This window comes from Lacerta agilis, chromosome Z (assembly GCF_009819535.1).
Source record: "Lacerta agilis isolate rLacAgi1 chromosome Z, rLacAgi1.pri, whole genome shotgun sequence".
NCBI classification, from domain to species: Eukaryota; Metazoa; Chordata; class Lepidosauria; order Squamata; family Lacertidae; genus Lacerta; species Lacerta agilis.
In genome coordinates, this window is record NC_046331.1 from 36,166,105 (window position 1) to 36,188,959 (window position 22,855).

A 22,855-nucleotide genomic window follows, 5' to 3' on the forward strand; every position below is an offset into this window, starting at 1 on the left:
AGAAAAGTGCTCAACAAGCTCTCTTGGCAACCTATACTTAGGGCAACTTCACAAATGAACATCCATTGCTTGGTGACAGTGGCATCTAAGAAGTATCTGAAGAAGTGTGCATGCACACGAAAGCTCATACCAAGAACAAACTCAGTTGGTCTCTAAGGTGCTACTGGAAAGAATTTTCTATTTTGTTTCGACTATGGCAGACCAGCACGGCTACCCACCTGTAAGTGGCATCTAAGTGTTGACTTGTATCTACAGAACAGGCAAAAGACCACCGACAAGGCTTCCATATCTCCTTGAGCCACAGTACTCCTGGGAACCTTGGAAGTTCTTGGCACAGAACAATACAATGACTCACAAGATATGTGGTTAGGTTTCCATGGAGAAATCTCCTTGAGTTGTTAAGGAATGAGGCATGTGTTGTTAAGTACTTTAAACAAAGCTGTTCCATCTTTTCCAGAGATTTTGCCTCTGCAGCACTGTCCCTGTGTCTTATTGGTCAGCACAGAGCAGTTATTATTGGCAGAGGGAGTAATTAAGCTAGGTTGGTAACCTCTATAAGTCCAAAGCCAGTGCCACACTCACAGGTTCAAGCATAATGGATGACCAACATCCAGCCTGCAGTCCAAACGTGATACCTGGAGACCACACCAGAAAAATGTGTAGGAAATAGGAGTCTGCTCCGTAATGTTATCTCTTTCTTTTGAATCTTGCATGTAGTACATGCATGTGTAATGCAGAATTGACTAAACTTATGTGTTCTGTAACTGTGAAGTTAGACAAAATTGTAAACCCGTGGCTCAGCAGTAGATGTTGCATGCAGAAGGATTCAGGTTCAATCCCTGGCACCTCCAGTTAAAAAGCTGTTATTCCTGAGACCTTGGACATCCTTTGCCAATCAGAGCAGTCAGTACTAGCTAGATGGACCAATGATCTGTCCCCAAATACTATACTTTTATATTTTTATACAGACAAGGGATGGGAAACCTGGGGCCCTCCAGATGTTGTCGAACTCTAACAGCCATTAGCCTCAGTCAGAATTGATGGGACCTGCGGTCCAAGAAGATCTGGAGGTTCACAAATTCCTAATATCTGATATGTGCAGATTTTGGTGACATGATCTTAAGAGGTGTTCAAATGCATAGCAGATGGACAAACAACTTTTCAAAATATATACTGGAAGGCAAAGTTAATAATCAGAATGAAGCAGTGCTCATTTAGATTTCAGAGACAGATAATTCTATTGGAAAAAAACCAGAACCTGCCCTACCTTTCCCTCTGCTTCTACATAGAAAATGCCATGTTATTACATTTAGTTTGTCTTTCTCTTGCCAGGATTAAGTGGGAACAATCTTTTGCAGCTGCTCTTTGAATGTCTGCTACCCACACACCCGAATCCAGTCATTTCTATGTGCAAACGGCAAACAGTTCATTAATTACCCTCTATTTGGCAAAGCTGTTTTGAAACTAAGGCAGGACTCTGCTCGTTGATGGCATATCTGAGGGTTTTTTTAAATGATGTGCTCAGCTGCACAATAAGAACACCAGGAATATGTTAACAATTGTATGTGCACGTATACACTAGGGTTGCCTGGACATATCCAGAATACTGCAGCACTGTCCAGGTGCAAATCAGGGTAAAATCCGGACGTATGGCAGCCCATGTTGGCAGTGCTGTTTTGCCATCTTCCCATAAAAAATAGCTTTAAAAGTGGTTTTTTTTTTTTTTGCGTTTTTGCCCCCAAAGCTCAACAACTTCGCAAAAAAAGTCAACAGCTTTCACTGTTTGAAATATGGCAGCCCCAGCATACACACCCTGCAAGTTTCAAAGTCAGTAAAGCAAAGTGATAAGGTAGACCAAGATGGTTGGTGTCAACTAAACCAATAACAACTTGCAGAGATCAGAATCCTTTTTTTCTTTTCCTTTTTTAAAAAAAGTGTTGATTGACTCAAAAGGCACTCCCAATAATGAGGAACTAAGGTATACAGGGGGGTGCAGGTGGCGCTGTAGTCTAAACCACAGATCCTAGGGCTTGCCAATCTGAAGGTTGGCGGTTCGAATCCCCGCGATGGGGTGAGCTCCTATTCCTCAGTCCCAGCTCCTGCCAACCTAGCAGTTTGAAAGCACGTCAAAGTTCAAGTAGATAAATAGGTACCACTCCAACGGGAAGGTAAACGGTGTTTCCGTGCACTGCTCTGGTTCGCCAGTAGCAGCTTAGTCATGCTGGCCATATAACCTGGAAGCTGCCTGCAGACAAACGCCGGCTCCTTCAGCCTATAGAGCAAGAGGAGTGCCGCAACCCCAGAGTCGTCCACGACTGGACCTAATGGCCAGGGGTACCTTTACCTTTTTAAGGTATACAGGAGGCATCGTAGAAGAGACCAGGCAACCTGGGTGCCTCACCATACATTAGTGGTAGCATAGGAGCCAACCTCTTGGGGCTGAGGTCGCTTCAGCCCCCTAATAAAATATCCCCCCCCCAAAAAAAATTGATGGACACTGCCATTCAAATGGTGTGTGCGTGCTGCATCTTGTGATCGATTGTGTAGGGCGGGTTGTCACCTGGGTCCCCTCCAAATTTTATTCAAGTTGGCTCCCCTGGCACCCTGAATCTGCACCCTGAAACTTCCTCCTTATTCCACTACGTCTGTTCAGTTCATTGCTCTGATATTGCCCTACCCAGCCCCTGCCTTGCTGTGCCTGTGGCACAGGGCACCTGACACTCTGTATAGCTTCTGTGAAATGTAATAGATTTCCTGCAGAGAGTCTGAAAGCATCATGTGGTTCTAAGATCACTGTGCAGCAGTGGCCAAAACCCTGCTTGAGAAAATAGCAGCATTTCCAGAAGAAACTTAACAGGTTTTGTTTTATATATGTGGTGAAATCGAAGCTCGTTAGAGGGAAAATGACTTAATTAGGCCCTAATAGTACTTTTAGAATTCAGCACATCTTCCTAGCCTAGAGCTAACGGCATGTAAGCCCGAGAAAACATTGCAGCAATCTGAATTGAAGGAGAGGCAAGCTTATCAGAACCAATCAGCCACACTGGCGTTGGCCCTACAGGAGCAAATGAATTTGATAATGCCTTTCCACAAAGCAGAAATACAGAAGCAGAACATATAAATCTTGTCAACTGTGTATACATTTTTTTGAGTCTAGCAACCTAGAGGGAAAACAGACAGAATTGTTACAATGAGAGCAGAGAATCTTTGTTCAGCTCCTTAGCTTAGCCGGTTTGTTTGTTTTGATTGTGCAAGAAAGGCAGGTAAACAACAACAGAAGCCTCTTTAGCATTAACCCTTAAGAAATTAAGTACAGTGGCACCTTGGTTTAAGAACAGCTTAGTTTATGAACAACTTGGATTAAGAACGCTGCAAACACGGAAGGAAGTGTTTTGGTTTGTGAACTTTGCCTTGGAAACAGAACATGTTTCGCTTCCTGTTGAGTGTGTTCCATTTGCAAATTGAGTCCCCCACTGCTATGGGAAAGCACGCCTTGGTTTAAGAACGGATTTCCGGAACGGATTAAGTTCGTAAACCAAGGTACTTCATAAGAAATCTAGAGGTAGGCACAACTGATCTGCTCACTCCTCTGCCCATGGATGAATTCCATAATTTCCAACTTGTGGCTGTGTTATAGAATTGTACAATGCTGGTGCCAGCAATGGGTTGGTGTGCCCCATGGAGCCCAGTGGAACCCAGATCATCCTCTCTGGTTTATGGTTTTTTTTTAGAGGAAAGAAAGAGTTTTTTTTTATCACCGGGTTATGGAAACTTGGTGGTATAGAGTCTAATCCTTTTTCAGCCGTGGGCCGGTCCACCGTCCCTCAGACCATGTGGTGGGCCAGACTATATTTTGAAGAAAAAAAATATATGAACAAATTCCTATGCCCCACAAATAACCCAGAGATGCTTTTTAAATAAAAGCACACATTCTACTCATGTAAAAACATGCTGATTCCTGGACCAGATTGAGAAGGTGATTGGGCCGCACCTGGCCCCCAGGCCTTAGGTTGCCTACCCATGGTCTAATTGCTCTGCAGCCCTTGTGGCTTTTCATCCTCCCTTCCCTTGTTGATACTCAGTAACATACACTGAACTCTCATCTCAGAAGCTTTCCAGCCACGATCTTTGCTTTCCCTCAACACACTGGGAATTCCTGGGACAAAGATGGGCTTATGAGATGATGGAAGTGTGTCTGTTGCTGTTAAGTGGGTATGGAAAACACTGGGATATTTGGAGGGTGGGTGATGCTGAAAAACCACCAGGACTGCAGAGAACTGTATCATTTACACAATTTTCTAGAAGAGAAAGGAAGAAAGGCATATATAATGGGGTAGGCCAGGGAAAGTGGGGGCATGGAGGCCCCTCCTGTTCTGAGGGCCCACTCCGGCCTAGTGCCAGCCCTGGAACTGTGTCAACAATAGTTTTATTGAAGGATATAGGATAGACACTGTGAATGCATTGCTTTCAGCTCCCCAGATCTATCAATGCCTAATGTTCCATGCTTATCTTTTAAAACGAGGGTTAAACCATTTGCTGCTGTGTTTTCTTTTTTCTATTTGCCACTTCCGCAGGTGACATTTCAGATATTCCTGAGCCCATTATATTTTCCCACCAGATAAAATATCAAAGATGACACACGGCATTGCTAAAGATTTTCATGGGTTTTGCGGTAAGTGACAACTCATAGAAATATGCCTCTTAAGCAGGGGTGGCAATGAGAGATCGACCTGCTCCAATGCATTTTTCTCATTCTGCAGAAACAGCATACAATGAAGTACTATTCCAACGGACAGGCAGCAGTTTTTACGGGTTACTGAAAATGGTTATAAGATGCACCCAAATAAGCATAGCCTGATTACAGTCTTGCAGTTTTTCTTTCTTTGTTTGTTTTCACTGGAACCTTCTGTGTGGTCTACCATTTTTTGTTTTAGTTCATTATTTTATTTTAAAAAATGAATAGGCTGCTCTTCCTTTATGACTGCAGTGCTAAAGGTGGCATCTAACAAATAGCCAAAATGTGCATGTAACATTCACATTGGAATTAAGGCATTTAAAGAAGATTTTTCTGTATGTTAGGCTTCCTAGGCACTCCTGTGTTGTTGTTTTTGAAACAATTAGAGCAGACTTCCCCAATCTGGTTCGTGCCCAATGATTTGGACAGGACTCCCATCATCCCCAACAATTGGTCACGCTGGTTGGGGTTGATGGGAGCTGTAGTCCAAAAGTCTAGGGGTGAACCAGGATGGCGAAGGCTATAACAGAGGATGAGATCAGCTGGGCAAACTTAATATAACCCTGGGGAATTGGGATTCATCTAAGGCAGCACTGTTTCAAAAAATATTATTTCTGAGATAATAGCATTCTGCCCAGCTGTGGTTTTAGGAAACCTAACTTACAACTTCTCCAGGAGCAGCAAGTAGGATGTAAAATGAAACAGAGTTTTCATGTCAGGGCACTTCCCGATGACCCATTTATTGAGCATTCGTCCTGATTTGCTTGTGCAGGAGATTAGACGTTGCCAGCTACCATATTTCATAAACATTCCTTCTGATTTGTTTGCAGACACATTCGATGACATTGAGCCAAGGCAAGTGTTATCCCACATTTTTCAGTGCATTTCTCCCATTCTTTAGCTTAAAAATCCCAACCTTTTGGAGGAAGCAGGTTTGTTGTGTAAAACTTCCCAATCAACTAAAATTATGCAACCTGATTTTGCTGATATGTGATTGCATCTTACTTGGAAAGGGTGACAGTTCAGAAAACTTTGGATAGTTCCTGGGGAATTTTCCCTATTACTCTTCCTCAGCACCAGGAAAAATCCCTGTCTACTTAATTTTTATTTTTATATGCCCACCTGCTGTTAAGGGGGTAGAGTTAATTTATGTAGTTGGCATCTTTCACTGGGAGCCCTTGAGCAACTCACTAACTCTCGTCCTAATCTACCTCACAAAGTTGATGTGACAATATAAGGAAAGCAGGCTATGTAAGTTACCCAGAGACACTGGAAGAAACTGTGAGTGGAATACAAATACATTTAATAGATAAAGTAAATGGAAGATTGCTCCTTGGAAAAACCTGAACCATAACATGTAGTGGTTGGGGTTTTTACCCACTGGAAGATTTACTTTCAAGGAAGCAGTTGGGGGGGGGGGGGTTTGGTGGCTTTGCATTTTCTCACATGAAATTCACGTGTCACTTTTTCTACATAGGAGAACCTAGAACTATATGAAGTGTAACACAAGAACCAAGTGGGATAAAGAACCAGGAGGAGATTTTCACCTCTTTCTTCTGGACACATTCATTGGAAGGAAGAGCTGTTGCAGAATAGGAAGCTGCTTTCTACTGAGTCAGATCATTGGTGCAGCTAGCTCAGTTCTGTCTACACTGACTGGTAGAGGCTCTTCCGATTTCCAATCAGGGATCTTCTGAAATCATTCTTGCAGAGGCTGGGGATTGAACTTGGGATCTTTTGCACATGGAGCAAATGCTCCATCTACCGAGCTACTTGCAAAAAGCCGATTCTTAGGGCATTATCTTATCATTTGACATTGCCATGTTTTCTTCTGCCTTCTCCTACTCAGTTTAACCAAGTTCCTCTCCCCCCCCCCAGAGGTTGCCTTGGAAACTAATTAAGGAGTGACTCTGCTTGCGAGTGAAGTTTCCACCCCAATGCTTGAGTTGAGAGACAGATGCAGAAATTAAGGTAATGCCTACAAAGATAACAACATGTATGATCTTTCATTTTAAGCTGAATAAAGATGTAAATGTTAGGACTGGAATAGAGCATTTGCTGCATGGCACCACTGAGTTTTTTTAGGCTTACAGCAGGGGTGCCCAATGCAGCAACTGTGCGAGTGTGCCCACCACTACCTCAGTACATATCCCTTCAAAAGCCCACAATGCTCAGGAAACAGTTTGCTTTTCCTGCTTGGCCATTGTTTGCACTGGCTCAGCCTGTCTTTCTTTCCCCTAAAAAAATGCCAACATTTTATTGGAAGCTAGGCTTGGACAACGACCCCCCCTTCCATTCTAGATGGAGGGGAGACAGTAAGAGCTTCTCTCTGTGAGCAAGCACAGTAGTGGCTGATGTAGGAACACATTTTTAACTGATGGGGTGGCTGATGAGGGAAGCACATAGCCACACAATTTTGGGTATGGTTTTTTTCTGCCGTTTTCCCATGTTGCAGCATTTTTGTGCCCAGTTTGCTTGCATTGGGTGCTGCAACAATGATGAACAACAGAAGGTGAGAGGTGGCACTGAAATTTTAAAGCCCCGGAGTCTGCCATTGCCGTCCAATGTTTCACAGGTGAAAACAGTGGTGTGCCTGTGGAGCAGGGGACGGGTTGAAGCTCAGTGCTAGAGTAACATCTTTGCATGCAGAAAGTTTCAGTTTCATTCCCCATCATCTCCACGTAGGGCTGCACAAGTCCCATATGTGCAGACTGGGGGTAGCCCTCCAGACTACAACTGATGTAAATGCAAACAGCACTGCATATATTTCACAGGAGCATTCTCGTTTGCAGCCCTATATCTCAACTGTCCATATCTACCAGGGCCTGCCTCTATTTTTTCTGGCACATGCCTGTACCTGTTAAATCACAGTTTCTATATTTTCTTTTGGAGGAGATGCGGGACGTGACTGGGAAGGGCCATAATTCAGTAGTAGAGTACTTGCTTTGTATGCAGAATATGACAGATTCAGTTCCTGGAAACTCTAGGTAGAACCAAGAGAGGCTCCATGCTGAAATCCTGGAGAGCTTCTCCCACTCAATGTGGACAGTACTGAGGGTGAAGGACCAAGTATCTGACTCAGTATAAGACAGGAATATGCTCCTTCATTCTATCCACATTCACATACTGTTGTTACTCAGGGCCCCATGACATATTGTTATACTCCATCTACTACATTCATTAGAAAATGTCCTTTACTGTTTCCCACCCCCCTTCACTGTTTTAAAAGTAGCAATGAGTTTGTCATGTCCTCCTTTAAAGGCTTCGAATTCAAGTGATTGTCACCACCTCTTTTTGCGGCAGCTCATCTCATAAACGAGTTAGGCACTGGGTGAAGTGACTCCCTTTGTTTGTCCTGACTCAATCACCAATTAGCTTCATTGGGTGAATCCAAGTTCTACTGCTAATGAGATAGGGAGGAGAGGAACCTCTCCCTGCCCACTGTTTCCACACCATGTAAAATGAACCACTCTCAGAGAAGACTCCTCCCATTATGCCATTATGCCTCTGCAGGAGTTAGTGGGCTGAAACCAGAGGAATTCAAGTTAGCCACGCTGGACTTTGTCGTACATTGATTTGGGACCGACCTTGCCCTGCATCCAAATAAGGCATTCTGGGCTTGACTCACAGAATGCTTAATTCTAGCTTTATAAATAAATAAATAAATAAATAAAATCTTCAAGACATAAGAGTGAAATGAAGCTACCATTTTAAATGTCTGAGAAATGGTGCCACAGTGATCAAGAATGTGTGAAAGCACATGCTAAACTCATTCTCCAGAGGAAGCGAAAAGCACCAACAGCATATATAATTCATTTCAATTCTTTTGCTTGCTTTCCTTTCCTTTGGCTGGGTAAATTCCCTTCTAAGCTTAATGGAAAAAGACAATCCAAAATATGCAAATCCAGAGTTATCCTACCCCACAGTGCTGCATTATCAGCCAAACCCAGTTGCCAAGAAGAAAGGACATCTCCTTTTCCCCTTGACTATCCCTACTGCAGAGATCTAAGAAGTGTTTAATATTTCCCTGAGATTGTCTTATTTATTTATTTATTTATTTATTTATTTATTTATTTATTTACCTTGTGTGGTGATAAGGAGTTGAGCTGGAAATAAGGAAGCAAACACTTTCAAAGAAATAAAAATGTAAATCACACAGCAGTAAACCCAGGGGTAGATCAATCCTGAATGGGAAAGCAAGCCATGGCTCTTAGTGCAGATTGTTGCCACGAGGCAGAATGAGTTGAGCACCTCGGGTGGAAGATATAATAATCATAAAAAATTATTATTTATACCCCGCCCATCTGGCTGGGTTTCCCCAGCCACTCTGGGTGGATTCCGACAAAAGATTAAAAATACATTAAACATCAGTCATTAAAAGCTTCCCTAAACAGGGCTGCCTTCAGATGTCTTCTGAATGTCAGATAGTTGTTTATTTCTTTGACATCTGATGGGAGGGTGTTCCACAGGGTGGGCACCACCACTGAGAAGGCCCTCTGCCTGGTTCCCCATAACCTCACTTCTCGTAGGAAGGGAACCGCCACAAGGCCCTTGGCGCTGGACCTCAGTGTCCAGTGTGAATGGTGGGGGTGGAGGTGCTCCTTTAGGTAGAATCATAGAACCATAGAATCATAGAATAATAGAGTTGGAAGAGACCACAAGGGCCATCCAGTCCAACCCCCTGCCAAGCAGGAAACACCATCAAAGCATTCCTGACAGATGGCTGTCAAGCCTCCACTTAAAGACCTCCAAAGAAGGAAACTCCACCACACTCCTTGGGAGCAAATTCCACTGTCGAACAGCTCTTACTGTCAGGAAATTCTTCCTAATGTTTAGGTGGAATATTCTTTCTTGTAGTTTGAATCCATTGCCCCGTGTCCGCTTCTCTGGAGCAGCAGAAAACAACCTTTCTACCTCCTCTATATGACATCCTTTTATATATTTGAACATGGCTATCATATCACCCCTTAACCTTCTCTTCTCCAGGCTAAACATACCCAGCTCCCTAAGCCGTTCCTCACAAGGCATCGTTTCCAGGCCTTTGACCATTTTGGTTGCCCTCCTCTGGACACATTCCAGCTTGTCAGTATCCATCTTGAACTGTGGTGCCCAGAACTGGACACAGTATTCCAGGTGAGGTCTGACCAGATACAGTGGTACTATTACTTCCCTTGATCTAGACGCTATACTCCTATTGATGCAGCCCAGAATATACTCCTATTGATGCAGCCCAGGTATACCGGGCCAAGGCCATTTAGGGCTTGAAAGGTCAGCACCAACACTATGAATTGTGCTCGGAAACATACTGGCAGCAGTGCAGTGGCAGCAGCATCCTGGCTATTAAGGACAGAGCCCTTCTGGACAAGGCCAGCGTCCTATTCTCACTGTGAGAATAGACCACATAAACCTGCCTCCTATTCTCACTGTGGCCGATCACATGCCACTAGGAAGCTTGCAAGCAGGTCCTGAGTGTGTTTCCCTGCAACTGGTGTTCAGAGACATACTGCTTCTGACAGTGGAGACTGAGCACAGCTAGTAACCATTGACAGTCTTGTCCATCATGAATTTGTCTAATGACCCTTTAAAGCCATCTATGTTGGTGGCCATTGCTACTTCTTGTGGGAGCAAATTTAATAGTTCTAAATATCTTGATGGCACCTGCTTGGAGACAGGTCTTGTTTCCTCTTAGCCCTGCTTTGACACCAGTCCTTTTGATACTCATCACGAGTTTGCTATTAGAGGGAGTGATGCCTCTAGGAAGCTTATAACCAGCGCCTGAGTGAAACAGCACCCTTCCCAACAACTGGCATTCAGGCACATACTGCCTTCGACAGTGAAGCAATAACATGGTGTCTCTGATCCTGGAAGTAGCATATAGCCACCATGCCATTGGTAGCTTTTTCCACCATGGATTTATCAAATCCCCTTAAAAACCAAAAACCAAAAACCCATCTAAGCTTGTGGTCATGACTATATTCTGTGACAGTCAGTTCCATAGTTAAACTCTACTCATCATGGGTGCTAGAGGCCCAATTCAGATGTAATAAGAAACCATTCATAAGAACTTAAGAAGAGTTTGCTAGGTTAGATCATAGTGCCATCTCATCCAGCCTCCTGTTCTCACAGTGGTCAACCGGATATCTACAAGAAGCCCACAACAAGTGCAACAGCATTCTCCCCACTTGTGATTCCCAGCAACTGGGATTCAGGTGCAAACTGCCCCCCAATAATGGAGGTAGAACATAGCCTTCATGGCTAGTAGACATTGATAGTCTTAATTTTTATTATTTTTTTTAATCCTTAAAAAAAAATCACCCCAAGTTGGTTGCCATCACTGTTATGGCAATGAGTTCCATAGTTCCATGTTAATTTAAAATTACTTACAAACATTATTGCACACAGGTTAGTGACGATTGTACCAAATTATATACATTCGGATCAGACAGGTTTTATTAGGCAAAGATCAATAACTACCCCAATTAGGAGGATCCTCAATGCAATATACTGGGGATCAAACCAACTGGCACCAACAGCCATCCTTACATTGGATGCAATGAAGGCATTTGACCGTCTTGAATGGAATTTTCTTTTTGAAACCTTGCAAGGTTTTGGCACGGGAGCCCTATTCATTGCACTGCTGACTACCTTATATCAGGATTGCACCGCAAAATATTTTGATAAATGGTATACACTCGGAGCCTATATTGATGGGCCAGGGCGCGAAGCAGGGCTGCCCACTGTCGCCCCTGCTTTTTGCCCTGGCCATGGAACCCTTGGATCTAGCACTTAGGGGAGACCCTGAGGTGTCTGGAATACAAATTAATGGGCAGAGTCATCTGGTGAACATGTTTGCAGATGACATAGCTCTGATGCTGATTTGCCCCGGAACAAGTCTCCCGGCAGTAATGAAAATCCTTGATGCTTACGGAATGGTCTCTGGTTTTTGTGTTAACTATAGCAAATCAGGCCTGCTATGTATTCATATGCCACCTGAAGCACAACTACAACTTCAGCGTTCCACTGGAATAAAACTTTGTCAGAAATATTTTAAATATTTAGGAGTTATTATCCCCAGGAACCTTCAAAATTTGGAAAAGCTTAATTTTGGTCCAATGATCCAAGAGATTAGACAAAAACTGAAAACTTGGAGCAAGGGTTCGCTGTCATGGTTGGGCCGAATCGCCATTATAAAAATGATGGTGCTGCCGTGCCTCCTCTATCTCTTTAGAGTCTTACCAATAGCCATAGAAGACAAAAAAATTCAAAATTGGCAAAACATGCTTTTAAAATTTATACACCAGAATAAAAGGCCAAGGTTACCATATAAAGTGTTATATCAACCAGCCAAAGGAGGTGGCGTGGCAGTACCTAATATCATGTGGTACTATGCAGCAGCCCATCTACTTAGCATTTTTCTGGTAATCCAAGGATCTCAACAAATAGCTTGGCTAAATATGGAAAACCCAAATGAACAGAATTCAATAAGAGGCATCCCATTTTGGCAAATTAATTAAAAAAACATTTACTGAGATAGAAAACCCTTTTTTTATTATCTAATCTAAAAGTTTGGAAGAAATGGTTCCCACGGATGGCCTCTCAGCCTTCTCCTGTAATACCATTGGCATTTCACCCTACTTTCTATAATAGAGACAGAACATTTCCCTTTGAAAAATGTGAAAATGTGGGCCTGTTTTGGCTTAAAGACTTTTACAAAGAAAACACCCCATTGTCTGGATTAATACTATAAGAAATAGTTCAAAACTTTTCCCACAATTGGATAGTAATCCATCAAGTCTTCCATTTTATAAGAAGCACAGAAATCCGCAAACAAGGGACGAAGTCACTAACTGCATTTGAAAATATTTTATATACCAAAGACCCAATGGGTAAATGTCTAATTGCTTTAATCTATAAAGCAATTGTAAACTTCTCAACCTCAAAGCCTTCCATGTTGAAGACTAGATTGGAAAGAGACTTGGGAGAAGAGATTGATGATGGTTTGTGGGAAGGAATGTGGCAAAAAGCCCCCTTTCAAGCTATTTCTGCCCGAAAAAGAGAAAACACCTTAAAGCTAATCCACAGATGGTACTTGCATCCCACATTGCTAAGCAAAATAGACAAAAATATTTCTCCACAATTTTGGAGAAATTGTGGGAATGAAGGAACACGTGTGGTGGGAATGCCTATTGATTAAAAACTTCTGGTTAAAAATATTTCAGGAAATGGAACAAATTACATCTCAATTGATCAATTTAGATCCCAAAATAGCATTGCTTTCTATATTTGCAGATGAAGCACAAGATCTTAGAGACAAAGACTTAATTGTGCATCTTATAACTGCAGCACGTCTTGCTGTTGCTAGACACTGGAGGACATTAAACGTGAACCTATATGAAGTTTGGTATGCTTATGTCTGGGAATTAATTTTGATGGAATAGTTAGCAGAAAGGGTACGTGAAAGAAAACGTGAGAAATTACATAACTTTTACATAACGTGGTCCTCCTTTATTACATATGCATCAAAGAAAGAACATGCATTTAAACCACCTATAACACATGGGAACATGTGGAATGATATTTTTTTTAACCAACAACTGTAGAAATATTTTGTTGTTGTTGATTATAGTACTAATGTAATTACCTGGACGTAGTTTGGGCTGTTTTTTTTTTTGGGGGGGGGGTAGGGGAACACTGTATTTGATTGCTTGTATTTGATTATATGTTGTTCTTATATTCAACAAATATATATTTTTAAGCGTTCCATAGTTTAACTATACACTGTGTGGATAAGTACAGTGGAACCTTGGTTTTCGAATGTCTCCGTTGACGAACGATTCGGAACTCAAACTCCCTAAATGCTTCCATTTTCAAATGCTTCTGTATTGAGTTTTTCGTATTAATTTTTCCGTTTTGTGGCTTCCTTATTGAGTTCTTGGTTTTTGAATGTTTCGGAACTTAAACAGTCTTCCATTCAAAAACCAAGGTTCCACAGTATTTTCATTCGTTCTGTCTTGAATCTTCCAACATTCAGTTTCATTGGATTTATCACAGTTTTAGTATTACCACAGACTTCTCCCTGTTCATCCTCTCCAGAACTGTACACAGTATTCCAAGTGCAGGCTTACAATACATGTGCATAATGACCTTATGACAATGGCAATTTCATTTTCAACCGCTTTCCTAATGATCCCTACAATGCACTTTTCCCAACACCTGCCACCCGTTTTTCACAGCTGCTACACACAGGGTTGACATCTTCATGGAGCCATCCAATACGACCCCAAGGTCTTTTTCCTGGTCCACATTAGTAGAAACCCACTGCTTCGGATCCTGTCTTCTAGAGCAACATAGTGCTAGTCTGTTCCCTCTTCTCAATATAATTTTAGTTTTTCCTGGGTGCATTCAGGCATGTGATTTATTGCATTAGTTTTACGAATCAAAATGATAGCACTTCTGTCCCAGTTTCCAATTTTCTTTTTGTACACTTTACTTGATTAAAGAAATGCATCCCAACTTTCAGAGGAGTATGAATTTTAAAAGATGGCTGTGTTTCTGTTTGTGTATTTTTTCAGAAAGTGAGAATTAAGTAGGTTAGTCTTTAAATATGAACTAAATCATATTTATCCCCCATCCCTACTATCAAATTTGTGCTGACCACCAAACCCTTTTGGGGCAGGTGTGAGCTACATTCATAACTGTTAGTTCAGATTCCCAGTAATACCAGGAATCAGTACCATTGTTTGGAAAAGACCCTATTTCAGGTCTTTCAGGTTGAGAAACCTGCAGTTCTGCTACATCTGTATGAAAGAATCAGAAGATAAACCTATAGGATCTTCAGTGTAAATCAGATGAAAAATACAACCAAGGGTGTTTATGGGTAATTCCCAACCATCACCAAAAATCCTAGCTTTTTGTAATGCAATTCAACATCATGGCTCTCTTGCAATGTTCCTGCTAAGTTCAAAAGCAGCAGGATATGACCCACGCACCCCAGTTACCCACGCAGATTCAACACACAGCTTGATTGGAGCTGAATGCTGTCGGAACCAATTCACATCTTCAGCGCTTCTCCTGAATTGCTTATAGCGGAGAGGCTAGTTTGCCATCAGTCAATAATGGAAAATTTGCTCAGGAAAATATGCTAATGCTCTGTGAAATTCTGGCAACAAACCTAAGCATGCTTCCCAGGAATGAAAGCCCTGCTGAACTTAGTGAGACCGATTTCCTAGTAAACAAATTTACAGTTGGGCCGCAGTTGGTACTTTCCATTAAATTCCAAGCTGTAAAGTCAAATACTAGATTCAGTAAATTGAATTCTTCATATATTATTTAGATAGCGCCATGACCACTGATTACATTTCACAGAAAGCGCAAGAGGACAACCCTGGTGGTTCATAATCTATCATATGGTGCACTTTTAATCCAATGATTTTATTCCAAATTGCCACAGATCAAGCTTTAAAAACAGTCCAGTGCATATTCTGCCAGCCCTTCCCCAACCTTAAAACAAACAAACAAACAAACAAACAAACAAACAAACAAATATAACAGCCCTCTCTAACAACCCTATTTAGAAATAAAGATCTCAAATGCAGAGTTATGAGAGATGTGTTGTCACAACAGGGCACAATTGGGAAAGGACCATAGCTCAGTGGTAGAACATGCTTTGTATCTTCATTCCCCAGTATCTCAAGGTAAGGTTTCCCTGAAATCCTGGAGAGCAGCTGCCACTCATTGTAGACAACATTGAACCAGATGGATTACTGGTCTAAGTATAAAGCAGCTTCCCATGGGAGTGAAGTCTTCACTCAGGTCTGCAGTAGAGGCCTGCCCCTGAGAGTCCATATTGGTGCTAATTAGCTCCTGGGTCTCATGAGTTTTCCCCAGCTGTCAGCACAGCCACATGGGGTAGGAATCACCCCCAAGGCCAGAACGCCAGCACTACATCCCTCCACCATCATGCCAGGCTGCAAAAGCCATTTCCGGCAAAAAGGAATAGGGCTTTTTGGCTGAAGATCAAGGTAAACATGCTTTAAATAATGAATGAACAAAAAGTGATGGTGCAGTAAATTGTTACTGACTCACCCTTGCATGTAAAAAAGGGTTAAGGTGAGCCATGAGCTCGTTGCCAGCGAGTACGTCCCAACAGCTTTTGCCTCCTTCCCCCCCCTTTTCTTTGTTCTCCGAACTCAGCAAATGCTGCATGTAAATGAATTGAATCTCTGTAAAACCCTGTATGTTTGCTAACCCAAATAGTGTATGATCCTTTTTGTAAGAAAACCAAGTACATTTATTTTTAAGTCATCTGGAATCTTTTTCATCTTTATTATACTGCCAGCAGATGGAGACTCGTTTGATGCAACTTCTGGAAACTTTATGAGTAAAACAGTCACTTATCTGCAAAGCTAAGTTTCTGTGATTTATTCTGGCCTTGGTATTTTTTGTATGGAATGTTTGTTTAAAGGTGGATAAGAGCCAGTTTAAATCTAACAAAATTTTAATGTGCTTGGAACAATCACCATTGTGCTTAACTCTGCTTTTGGAGAGTAGAATCTCTCCCAAATCTCTCTCTCCAACATAAATTTCTTCTGAATAGGCAACAGTGGTGCTGCAGCCCCAATGCAGGATGGCTCACAATGCTTGGTAACAACAGCAGGCAGCCCAGTCCTTCAATTCACACATTTGGTAAGGGGAGTGCAATGTGCATTATGTATAAAACTGTTGCACAATGATATGCCCATTACAAAAAGGGAAGCTTTTTGCCTCTTTGGAACCTACCTGTTCCAAAATGGTGTTTATTCTTTCAACCTCGCAGTCGATCAAGTATCTTTTCTCCTGCCGCTTGTCCATTTCCTCAATGATTGCCTTGAACTCCTGAACATCTTTTATGCTTCCCACAGATCGGGCCGTCACTTGCCAATTATTTTGCACGGCGGCTTCCATAATTGCCTGAAGAATGGAAAATCCTGGGAAAAGAAAAGGGGGAAAGAAGACTTAAAAACAGAAAGTGGGGACAAGTTGATTTAAAAACAAAGAAGGAAAGAAAGCTCCTGCTTCTTCTGGAAACAGCTGCAGTGTTTATAACCCAGTAAAATTAATGACCTGCGAGCATTCTGTGTTAAATAGAAATCCAGTTGTAATTTCCCTCCTGCTTGTAGTAACCCTCTGGATTTAGCAGAGTTGCCAAGACATAGAGATTGCCCATGAAACATTTAACACGTGCCTTGACAATTTTCAAGCCCATTCATCCTGCTGCCATAGACCAGGTAAGCACGCAAGCACGCACGCACGCACCAACAAAACTCTGTAACTTCCTTTAGATAACCTCATGTGGAAGCAGCTTGATGCTGCGGGGGGAATCTATTCCAGACCATGGACCACATTCCCTTCTGCGCAACCTTCCAGGAATCACATGCCAGAGATGGAAAGGTGGGTAGGCAGTAAAAGTGATTCTTTGGGCAGACCATGACTGTTTCAAGTGGTATGGTACTGCTTTGAATGTATAATACAGGTGGAGCCTAATATTACATGAAGTAGCTTCCATTTGATGTTATCAGTTTTCCAAGGTGGCACGGAGCAGTACTGGAATTGATTGGGAGGTGCGGTCTGGCCCATAACTAGCACAGACTGAGCTCTGCATAAGGAGAAAATGGCAATTAAAATATTGTGGCAATTATCTCAAGGCAAGTAATGTACACATGTTTGTTTTACTGGTATTCAGAGGTGTGTTCCCCCCCCTTCATGTAGTGCATTTCTTTCTTTCTTTTTAATGGAGAATGTAATGGCATTAAATAACACCTTTAAAGCTCATATTAAGGTAATATCGACTCATTTAACAGCTTCAGCAGAGCAGGGAGGCAGCATAAAACGAACAAAGAGCAGCACAGTGGGAAATTTACGCTTGCAAGTGGACCATTCATTCCTTGTGAACAACTGTGGCTGGGATGTAGACTGAATTTGAGCAAACTGCTGAGAGCTAATTGTGGAACAGCTGGGGAGAATAATCTCATTCTTGAAGGCTATCTGCATGGAAGTTTTTTTTAGGTGGGAGGGGCTGCAATCTTGCTATGGTCTCTTATAGCAGGAGGGCAATGTCCCCTGACTTCATTTAAGAAGCCATTATTTACTAATGATAGGGATTCAGTCCAGGGCTGTGGGTGGATTTAACAGGCCTCATCTGCACTTTATTCTGCAAGCAGTGCCATACCATTTTAAACAGTCATAGCTTCCCCAAAAGAATCCTGGGGACTGTAGGCTCTTAAGGGTACTGAGAAGTTGTTAGGGAGACCCCTATTCCACTCGCAGAGCTACAATTTTCAGAGTGGTGTAACACTCAGCCCCTCTTTTCAGGGAACACAGAGAATTGTAGCTCTGTTAGGGGAATGGGGGAATGCTTCCTCACAACTCTCAGCACCTTTAACAAACTACATTTCCCAAGTTTCTTTTTGCGAAGCCATGAGAGTCTGAAGTGGTATGATGTTGCTCTCCATGGGCTCTGACTGGCTGGCTAAACCAGGTGAGGGTGGCCAATGGGTCTCAAACTCTCAGTGAGTTAGCGACTTCCCCTGCATGTGAAGACAGGCTCCAGTGGATTGAGCGGATGAGACCCATAGTGGGTCCAATAGTTAAGGAGGCAGTTTCTGCATGTGCTGCGTAGGTAAGTGAGGGGCAGATCGGCTCATCAGCTTGGGAAGGGAACCCAACTAGGAGAAGGAAAACTCTGATCATAAACCTCTGCTGCCTTGCCAGGATATCTTTGGAAGAAGAAAAGGTGAAGGAGTAAACCCTAAACAAATCTGGAGTGGAGTTCCTAAAATGGTTGGATGGTGTCATGTATGCCTCCTTCCAGCAACTTCTGCAGTCAAACTGGTGCCAAATGCATTGCTTTGGGTCACATCAGTGAGGCTAAGAGGGGGGTTTTGTCATCTGGGCAGCCCAGGACCTCCATACACACTGCCCAGGCTTGCGCACTGTGGAAGATCACTTTGGTGCTGCTAACACAGCAAAAACAACACAGAAGAAGAAGAAGAGTTTGGATTTGATATCCCGCTTTTCACTACCCAAAGGAGTCTCAAAGCGGCTAACATTCTCCTTTCCCTTCCTCCCCCACAACAAACACTCTGCGAGGTGAGTGGGACTGAGAGACTTCAGAGAAGTGTGACTGGCCCAAGGTCACCCAGCAGCTGCATGTGGAGGAGCGGAGACGCGAACCTGGTTCCCCAGATTACGAGTCTACCACTCTTAACCACTACACCACACTGGCTCTCACAGGGGGCAGCAGTTCTGAGTTACCGGTTTCTGCATCCCCAAGCAGGCACTATGATTCTCCAGTGGGTTGACTTAACCTCTGGAGGTGCATTCTATTGTCTCTTACAAAATAATAATAATAAAAAATCCTTCCAGTAGCATCTTAGAGACCAACTAAGTTTGTTCTTGGTATGAGCTTTCGTGTGCATGCACACTTGAAACAGATGGATGCCAACAATGCCTCTCTGTCCAGCCTGTGAAACTGTTCCCCAAGCCACACACCAGTTGAGCTCACATCATTTATATTTGTTGTTCTGTCCACTTCTGCTTCTGGCCAGTGGTCCTCAAAAGGTCACCCAGAAGGAAATGTAGGCCTCGGGCTGAAAATTACTCCTCACATTACCTGGTTTACAAGTTGGGTTGTCTGCCCTTTGTAAAAGAGCTTCAGTCCAGGCAGTTCCCACTGCAGCATCTTTTAAATATAACTTCTGAGCAGAGCTTTCTGGTTCCCTTAATGATGTCCTGACTTTGGTTGCTTAATGCTTCTTGAACGTTCTTGAGTTCGTACGTGTGCACTTTATTGCCGTACAATTAATACATGCTGTGCTTGGGAATACGGTCTGGCTTCCCCTCTCCCCCGAGACCACTGAAAGAGAGGCATTTACATATGTATGGTACAATGAACCCAGCCTTCCTTAACATCATATTTTACAAAGATGGCTGTGATGTCTGAGACAGCATTACGATTCTGCTACATGCTATAGAACGAGCAGGTACAAGGCTTGGGTTAGCAGACAGCTTACAAATGAGACATTTTGATAATTGAAAACTCCAAGTGCAATTAAAGGGAAATTTATGCCGGTTTTTTAAGCTAAGTGGGGGAAAAATTGGCCTTTTATTGCTTTTGCTTAAGGAGTGTTTAATATTGTACATCTCGTCCCTAAGGGAACCTGCCAATATACCTGGAGTCTTGCTTCGCTGCCACACAGATGTTGTATGCACTCATACTTTCCAAAATTTCAGAGACAATATTCTTGGGGAGGCATAGGTCAGTGGTTAAAGCCAGGTCACCAGCCTTTGGGGGCCAAAGGGCATGTTTGCAAACTGGAGAAATGTCACATTTAGGGATGGAAGGATCTGTCTGTTTAGATCCTCTCAGCTTTCTTATTTTATCAGTCTTAAATTCAGTTCCTCACACATTGCAGCAATTTGCAGATTTTTTTTTTTAATGCACATGAACCACCAGCATTTTAGTGTGAATTTCTCCCGATAGACACATTTTATATGTCCATAGCAGTCCTATACTTGACTAATACTTGACATTTTTGAAAGCAATTTGCCTGAATACAATTATTTTTGGTGTTATTTTCACTATTATCTTTATTTTTCAATACATATTCTCCTGATAGATGCCTTTTTTTGAGAGCTTCATCACAATTTTTTTACAAGGATATAGCTATGTCTCAGTTTCAAAAAAGTGCAGATTTGATAGATTTGACTTTAAATACACATTTCTCCCCAGTCTTAGCCACAAATCTCCCCCTCCCAGGAGATAAAAGAGCCTTCTTTTGGCCCAAGAATTATTTGTGGAGATGGGACCCCGAGGACACCAAGGATGTGTGCCCATGTTGGTGACCCGTGGGGTAAAAAAAATACCCTTTGTGTGCATAAGGTCCAGATTCAGTTGCTGACAGCTTCTGTACAAAGATCTGACAAGTCTGGAGGAGAATCAATGCAAACCGAAGTAATCAGTGGCAACATCCATGCCACACATTTAAGACACATTGAAAGCACATGACTCCCCCCATCCCCAAGAACTAGTTTGTTAGAGGTGTAACATGGGTGAAGCCATGTATTTTCAATGTACTTTCGATGTGTGGTGTGGATGCAAACAATATCGGCTATTGAGATTTCAGCTAAACATTGGGTGAAATGCATTAACAGCAAGAGTTATTTGCCTATGGAACAGAGTGCCTCACAAGGAGATTGCTTAAATATCTCCAGTGAAGGAGAGAGATAGAGAGAGACACTGGATGGCTATTTTTAAAAATATATATATTACATTCCTATTACTGACTTTTCCCCAGTGAGCTCAGGGCTCTGTTCTGCTCCACTCTATCCATGTAACAACCCTGTGAGATAGATTAAATCAGGGGTCATAGCTATCAACCTTCCCTTTTTTGTGGGAAATTCCCCTATCAGTACTATAGTATAGTATAGTACTGATAGGGGAATTTCCTGCAAAAAAAAAAAGGGAAGGGTGACAGCTATGGCTGGGGTAGGCAACCTAAGGCCCGTGGGCCGGATGTGACCCAATTGCCTTCTCAATCTGGCCCGTGGACAGTTCGGGAATCAGCGTGTTTTTACATGAGTAGAATGTGTCCTTTTATTTAAAATGCATCTCTAGGTTACCGTATTTGTGGGGCATAGGAATTCGTTCTCTCCCCCCTTCAAAATATAGTCTGCCCCCCCCCATGGGATGGTGGACCGCCCCATGGCTGAAAATGGTTTCTGACCCCTGGATTAGATTGAGAGACAGTGATTGGCCCAAGCACAGCCCACAACCTTTGTTTTGGGAGTGTGGAATTGACCCTGGGTCTTCTTCTTCTTCTAGTCTAACACTTTGACCACTGTGACACACCAGGGGTTGAACTAGATGAACACGCCCCCCGCCCCGTACCCTTCCAACTGTATGATTCTGTGACAGCTGTGCTACACAGTGTTGTGTAGTGGTTAAGAGCGGCAGACTCGTAATCTGGGGAAACGGGTTCGAGTCCCCGCTCCTCCACATGCAGCTGCTGGGTGACCTTGGGCTAGTCACACTTCTCTGAAGTCTCTCAGCCCCACTCACCTCACAGAGTGTTTGTTGTGGGGAGGAAGGGAAAGGAGAATGTTAGCCGCTTTGAGACTCCTTCGGGTAGTGATAAAGCGGGATATCAAATCCAAACTCTTCTTCTTCTTCTTCTGCTACACTGTTGTTGCAAAAACAGCAGTTTTCTTGTGGAATTTTAAAGACTCACAGGTTTATTATCAATGGGACTCAGTGGAACTAACTTCTGAGTAAGCAAGTACAGTATAGGACTGCTCTGGTCATGCAGGAGGGCTGTCATAGATTCTGCACCAGAAACTATTTCCTTACCACCTTAATGCAGTTGTAAGTGTAGTCTAAACCTCCTGCTCATGGAATCATAGAACTGTAAGTGCAATGCTTCTCTCTATCCCTGGGCCACATACCAAATGCAAACAAAACTGATACATAGCTGTCAAAGGGGGGGGGGGAATAAGCACATTTTGCCTACAATTTTAGACAGATACTGTTGCTCTGATAATACCACTACACAGACAAAAGAGGCCTATTTGCCCAGTTTAATAGCACTCTAAAAGCGCGTGAGAATCTCTCTTTTCAAAAGCAAGCTGAGCAGCAAGAGGAAAAGAATACTTTTTTTTCCACTGAAGAGCTCATTCAGTTAGATAAAATTCCATTTCTAGCAGGACTGACCGAATTTTTTTATATAGTTATGCTTGATCAGATAGCACTGTAACCATCAGTTGTGAATGCAACTGAAGAAATGATAGATCTGATAAGGGCTTGCATCCAGTGGACCATATTAGCGCATATCTTTGGAAGCATGAAAATCTTTAGGACAGCCATCAAGCACATTAGTGCAAGAAGGCACCAGTAATTTAAATCCGTCTTCTGTATGTAGCTGCCCTTCTTCTCCAGCCCACCCTACTCCCCTCAACGGGTGTGCAGGCAATTATGCCCAATATACACATTTTTGCAAAGAGATAAAATGATTTTTTTTAAAAAAAAAGTTATTTTCACAAGTACAATGCTTTCCCTTAGTATATACATTGTTGTAAACATTACCT

The 22,855-nt window shown here is 42.6% G+C and overlaps 1 protein-coding gene across 1 annotated transcript in view; it reads right to left on the reverse strand.

The window, feature by feature from the left end:
* Positions 1–22,855, reverse strand: part of GRIA3 (glutamate ionotropic receptor AMPA type subunit 3) — a 199,254-nt gene that overhangs the window by 94,568 nt on the left and 81,831 nt on the right. Inside the window, exon 4 of the mRNA XM_033138270.1 lies at positions 16,514–16,701. Coding sequence (XP_032994161.1) covers positions 16,514–16,701 — 188 coding nt within the window. The remainder of the gene's footprint in view (positions 1–16,513; positions 16,702–22,855) is intronic.